The sequence below is a fragment of the Phaseolus vulgaris genome, chromosome 5 (genome assembly GCF_000499845.2).
Source record: "Phaseolus vulgaris cultivar G19833 chromosome 5, P. vulgaris v2.0, whole genome shotgun sequence".
Taxonomy (NCBI): Eukaryota; Viridiplantae; Streptophyta; class Magnoliopsida; order Fabales; family Fabaceae; genus Phaseolus; species Phaseolus vulgaris.
This window is the reverse complement of record NC_023755.2, coordinates 29,113,785-29,119,785: the sequence shown is the minus strand read 5'-3', so window position 1 is coordinate 29,119,785 and position 6,001 is coordinate 29,113,785. Positions and strand designations below refer to the sequence as shown.

At 36.8% G+C, this 6,001-nt stretch overlaps 1 protein-coding gene across 1 annotated transcript; it reads left to right on the top strand.

The window, feature by feature from the left end:
* Window positions 1-1,346: 1,346 nt before the first annotated feature.
* LOC137834265 (toll/interleukin-1 receptor-like protein) lies at window positions 1,347-1,739 on the top strand. The gene has a single exon (XM_068642327.1). The coding sequence runs from the start codon at window positions 1,347-1,349 to the stop codon at window positions 1,737-1,739; it is 393 nt and encodes a 130-aa protein (XP_068498428.1).
* Window positions 1,740-6,001: the final 4,262 nt, after the last annotated feature.

Genomic DNA, 6,001 nt, shown 5'->3' with positions numbered 1-6,001 from the left:
TAGTGCTGACTTCAATAAAAGCAAACCCTTTGGTCCGAATTAAAAGCTTGATTGCAAAAATAAAAAATTTGTATGGCTATACTATCACATATAGAAAAGCTTGGTTGGGAAAATAGAAAGCTCTTGCTTTGGCATTTGGCAATTGGGAACAATCCTACAATGTGTTTTGTGGAAAGGTTTAATGTAGAAAATTCTGAATTTGATGTCCAAGAATTGGCCACCCCCCAACATGGTCGACGACCTCAGTCATATACACTTAGATTAAATGATTGGTGGTGTGATTGTGGCCACTTCCAAGCTCTTCGACTTCCCTGTCGTCACGTTATTGTCGTTTGTTCCTCTTGTCATTTACAAATGACGACATTCATTGATCCGGTTTACAACCTCCACACGATTAGAAAGGCATATCAAGTTGAATTTCATCCCGTTCGAAACGAGGATTATTGGTCTACTTATACTAGACCAAATTTCATACCTGACCCCCACATGCGACGTAAAAACTCGGGACGACCAATTACAACTCGTTTGCATAATGAAATAGATCAACCAATTCAAAACAAGCCAAAAAAATGTTCTTACTATCGCAATGAAGGTCATAACAGAGGAAATTGTCCATTTAGTCAGTAGAATCATCCTTTGTAATGTTGTTCTTATCAAATATTTTAATATCATCTTCTTTTAATGACTTCTATTCAATATTTTCATTTGTTTTTTAATACATTTATTTCACATAAATACATGTATATTATTACTTTTTACATATTATATAATTTATACTTTCATATATTATATAATCTAAAAATTTATACATAAATCATATCACATTTTTATAAGTGTATTTTTAACTTTAACAATATTTAAAAAATAGTAAATATTTTAATTTATCACACAACTCATTTTTAACGCAATTTATTTAAAATTATTGTAAAAAAAGTAATTTTAATTCTTCAACTTTATATACCATTTTCTTAAATAAAATAAAATAAAATTTGATATTATAATAAACTAAATTTTTTAACTATATATTTTTATTTCAAAAAATATTAATTATCATTTCTTTTTAAAAAAAAAAAATCAACTGAACTTGCCAACCAGATTGGCAAATTCAATGGAGTGAAATTGCCAATTCAGTATCCAATTTTATTTACATTGAAGTTGCCAACCTAGTTAGAAACTTTAATTAAAAAATAAAAAGTAAAGAGATTAACAAATTTAATTGATCTTGCCTACACCATTGACAACTTTACTAAAAAATGTCCATTTCTATAATTTTTTCTACTTTTGCCCATTTACGTAAATATGAAAAAAAATACACCATTTTGGTGAAAAACCTGAAGAAATCAGGGATGAGATGGTTTTGGAGCCAGTGTTGTGGTCAATCATCCTCTTCCAGTGTTACCTCATCAAAATCTGCTTTTTCTTCCAATGTTATCTCATCAGAATCTGGTTCTTCTTCCAATGTCTTCGACACCATCCAAAACCAAGACTATAGATACGATGTGTTTATCAGTTTCAAAGGTCCTGACACCCGCAACTCTTTTGTTGATCATCTATGCTCTCATCTTCTTCGAAAGGGTATTTTTGTCTTTAAAGATGACCACAAGCTTCACAAAGGAGAATCCATTTCATCACAGCTTCCACAAGTAATTAGAGGTTCTCAGATTTCTATCATCGTCTTCTCCCAAGATTATCCTTCCTCTTCATGGTGTTTGGACGAAATGACCACTATAGCTTGTTGACAACAACAATCTAACCAAACTGTTTTCCCTGTTTTCTATCATGTTGATCCGTCTCACTTAAGACAGCAGAATGGGGTATACGAGAAGGCGTTTGAGTCACTCGGAGAGAAATTCAAAGGAGACCCAGATAAGGTTTATCGATGGGAGAGAGCTATGAATGAGTTTTGCAAATTAGTTGGTTGGGATGTTAGAAACAAGTATGTGTTAGCTATGGTTCTTCTCTCTGTTTTCTGCATTTATACATCTTATATATGCATTATACTAACTTTTTTAAAAACATTAAAAGGTTTATCTCTATAAAAATTATTGTAATTGGTACCGTTTCTCAAAATTGTGCACTCCTCAATCATGTTCTTGACTCCCATAATGTATGGAATGTCTAGTTGTTTTTGGCAGCTCCCATCTCCTTTCTTGAGTTTTCCTTGTTTGAGCTTCTTCTAGTCTTTGCAATCTTTTCGCTAGTTGGCTTATTTCCTCATCTTTGTGGACCATTCGCTTCTTGACCTCCACAAGTTCTCCCAAAAGGTGGGCTTTGTGATGTGATTGCGGTTTTGAAGATTCACCTAAAGAAAACTGACCCATAATGTTTGCACAAAGGAATCAAACAATTAGTGAAAAAGAAGTTAGAATACACTCTCTCAAGTTTGCGTCAGTTTTGGTGAAAAGAAATAAAGATGAGAACACCCAAAGCACTCTATTCTTGCCGGTTAATTGCACTGCCAGTTGACCTAGGATGAACGCACCTTCTTTAACGTCTCTCTTAGTTGCTTCTAGTATGGCTCCGTTGGGACAGAGGGCGCCCTACCTGTTGATGACACTCCGATGATCAAGTCAACTAGAGCTCACCGAAAAGTAACAGTTTAGTAAGATGTGCGAAAAGCAGCGTACCTGGAGACCTATTCTCCTTTTTATCACTGCTCATGCAACATGCAACCACTCTCCCTTGAGCTCAATGAATCTTAACTAAAAATAATTACATTCAACTTTTATTGGTAACAAAAAACCACCTGCCATGGGCACTAATGATCTTCAGGTGTTATCCGCAGGCCCACTTTCTGTTACCCAAGTGTCTCCATATATTGCTAGGGTTAATAGGAACTAGCCACGTGTAACAGATATGCAACAGAAACATGCAACAGATACGTAACAGGGAAAATATTGGCAGATATTAACAATAATAACAAAATTATATCTACCACCCAAATATATCTTTAAAGGGGTGCATCAGTGAAATTACTTTGAGTACTCATCATGCGATCTAAGCCCAACATGACCTAGGTCATTGGCCCAGGTTTGCTTAGGCCCAAGCACAGAGCAGGTCCCTCATGGTGTAAAAGAACCGAGCAGGCCTCTCTTGGTATAAAAGAACTAAGCATATGAAAATACTACCAAGAATTAAGCACTGGTCAATACACAAGCCCCCTGGCTCGAGCTGAGTTTGGCTAAGCAAAGAGTCTCCCGAGCATCGTTGATCGTTGACGTGACGGTTTGTCAAAGCTAAGTGAGTGCAGTTTTCGAAGCGTTTTTTATGCAATGTTTTACTGTTCGCATTCCCCACCTGTACACGTATTCCAATTCTAGTGGTAACGAAACTCGACCGTTTCGAATTCCTTTTTCAGAAATTCTAAAACCCCTAAAACCCTTCTTCTTCCATCATTCGTTATTCAGAGCTTTCTCTCTTACTCCCTTGCATCGTTCAACAATCTTCTACTCAATTCTTCGAGCTTCCCTTCATCAATTACGAAAGGTACTCCTTTTTTCAGTCCCGATTATCCATCCTTTGCTTGTTCTGCTTGGGATAACTCTATTTTCATTTATGTCTGGTTTATGCTCAACACCACTTGTTAGCGTGTTATCGTATGATCCTCGAAATGCGTAGTTAGGTTTTATTTTCCTGTTCTTTTGTTTGAATTCATAGTTGTTTTGCATTGTGCTGGGTTTGAACTATTTTTCTTTTACGTGTGACTGTGCTTAGCTGCGAGCCCTTATGGATTATAAAACCTTGTATCCTTGGGCTCCCCCGAACCTCATTTTTGAAACCTCCTCCTACACCTCTCATGAAAAAATAGTGGCCCTTAGGAAGAAAAAATGTCGCTTTGGTAGGGAGGACAATTGGATTTTCCTAGACCTTTACTCACCCGATGAACCCGTATGTTGTGATGAAGCCATATCCCCGGGTAACCCTTTTTCCTATGTTTACGCCACCGTTTTTCAAAGAGTCCACCTTCGTTTTCCCCTGTCAGTTTTTGAAAAAGAATTCTTGACCGAGATGAACGTAACCCCAGCCCAGCTGCATCCTAACAGCTGGGCATTTGTCCGTGCCTTTGCCATTCTTTGCGATTAGCTCGTCGTCCTACCTTCTTTTGATGTGTTTCTTTACCTCTTCGAGGTGAAGAAACTACAGCGTCAACTTTGGATCTCTGTAAACAACATCCCTGGAAGGGGGATCCTTACCCTTTTCCAATCCTCTTATAAGAATTTCAAAGGCCATTTTTAGAACATCCGAGCTAACAAAAAACACCCCGATCTCTTGGACGGGTTTCCTTTATACTGGACCGAGAACCCTAACTCGAAGCTTACCAGGGTCTTAGACAACCTAGCTGATATGAGTTGCATTGAACATAGACACTTTAGAACTCTTAAAAACAACATTATAGATCAAAGAGTGCTTGAATAAAGAAAAACGAAATCAGAATCACAAAAACAACAAGCTGAAAAATAGAATGGTTGCAAAGAAGCTTAAGGAGTCATCAATGGAGACTAAGCCTTCCAAAATGATGATCCAAACTCATTATGAGTGCTGTTTCCTTGTACACAACCTTAGAACAAGATACAAAACGTAATTGAAACAGAAACACCAAGAACCGAACAAAAATTGAGGAATAAGCTAAGAAACACAAATTCAAACGGTGAAAAGGATGAAGAACACTAAAACATTGGAAACTACCGATTGAAATTGCAAGAGATGAAAGAACGAACACTTATTGAATGAAGCTTGCTGGATTTGAGAATTTGGAACTGCATTCACGCCACTTGGAGTCTTATTCCAAGATAAGTGAAAGGTTGCCGCCACTTGAAGCTCACCATTGGCACACAAGATAAGGCAAAGGAAGAAGAAGACAACAAGACTCACAATTTCTCTCTAAACTTGAGTATAGTTTCTCTACTTCTAATTTCCAATTCTGAATTTTACAAAGGCAAGCACCTTATTTATAGCCTAAGAGGTGCTGAAAAATAGGTGGGAAAATTAAAATGAAACTCATTTGAAATTTCCACAAAAAACAAGTCACATCGGAGGTGTGACCTTTTTCTACTATGACACCTCCTAAAAACTACACCTACACCCCTCTACTAAGTCACATGGACAATGTGACTCTCTCTAATGCATTCACACCTATTTATTTAATATCCACACCTCCTACAAGAGTCATTCAAATGATGCTCTTTTATTTAATGCTTGGCCTTGCCCCTCATGGTTTGGACTTGGGCTTTTTGGGCTTGGGCCTTTTTGGGCTTGGGCTTTGGGCTTGGGCCTCATCTTTTGCAAAGACTAATAAGAAGAACTTTAAATGCTTTGGCCCTTGTCCATTTCTTCTATTGATAACATCTTTTTGATTCTCATCATACTCCCCAAGTTGGAGAGAATTCGTCCACGAATTCAGTACTCCTGCATAAAACAAAGTCAGTTTGCAATTAGATAAGAGAATACAAGAAGAAATAGGCAAACATGACTTAGTACGTTGAAATGTTGGGAGTTCAGAAAAAGATGTCCTATACATAGCCCATGTTGGAAAAGATTGTTTAGAAATGATATTATTTGGAAAACTAGAAGCTATGAAAAAATCATCCTTAACATTCTTCATCCAATATGGTGTATAAGTAGGAACCTTGGGTAATGAACAAGACAAAGAAGAAGGATACCTTGTAGGCGTAGCACGAGTCAACAAAATTGAATTTGTTGAGAAGGTATTATGACTCAGTTTATCATGTACTTCATTTTTTTTTTCATTTTCTCTTTTAGTTTCTTTGGGATTGGTCCTATATGCAGGGCTATTTGGTAAAGAAACCCTGGGCATGAAGTCGATTTGGTGTTCAATCCCTCTTAGAGGTGGTAAGCCTTTAGGAGGATCTTGAAACATATCTTCATATTCTTTTACCAAATTGTCCAAACATGTGGGACTATCCTTAGCCGACTCACATTCAATAGTCCTAGGAATAGCTAAAAAAATAGGCTTTTGAGTAACTATTACCTTTTTAACTTG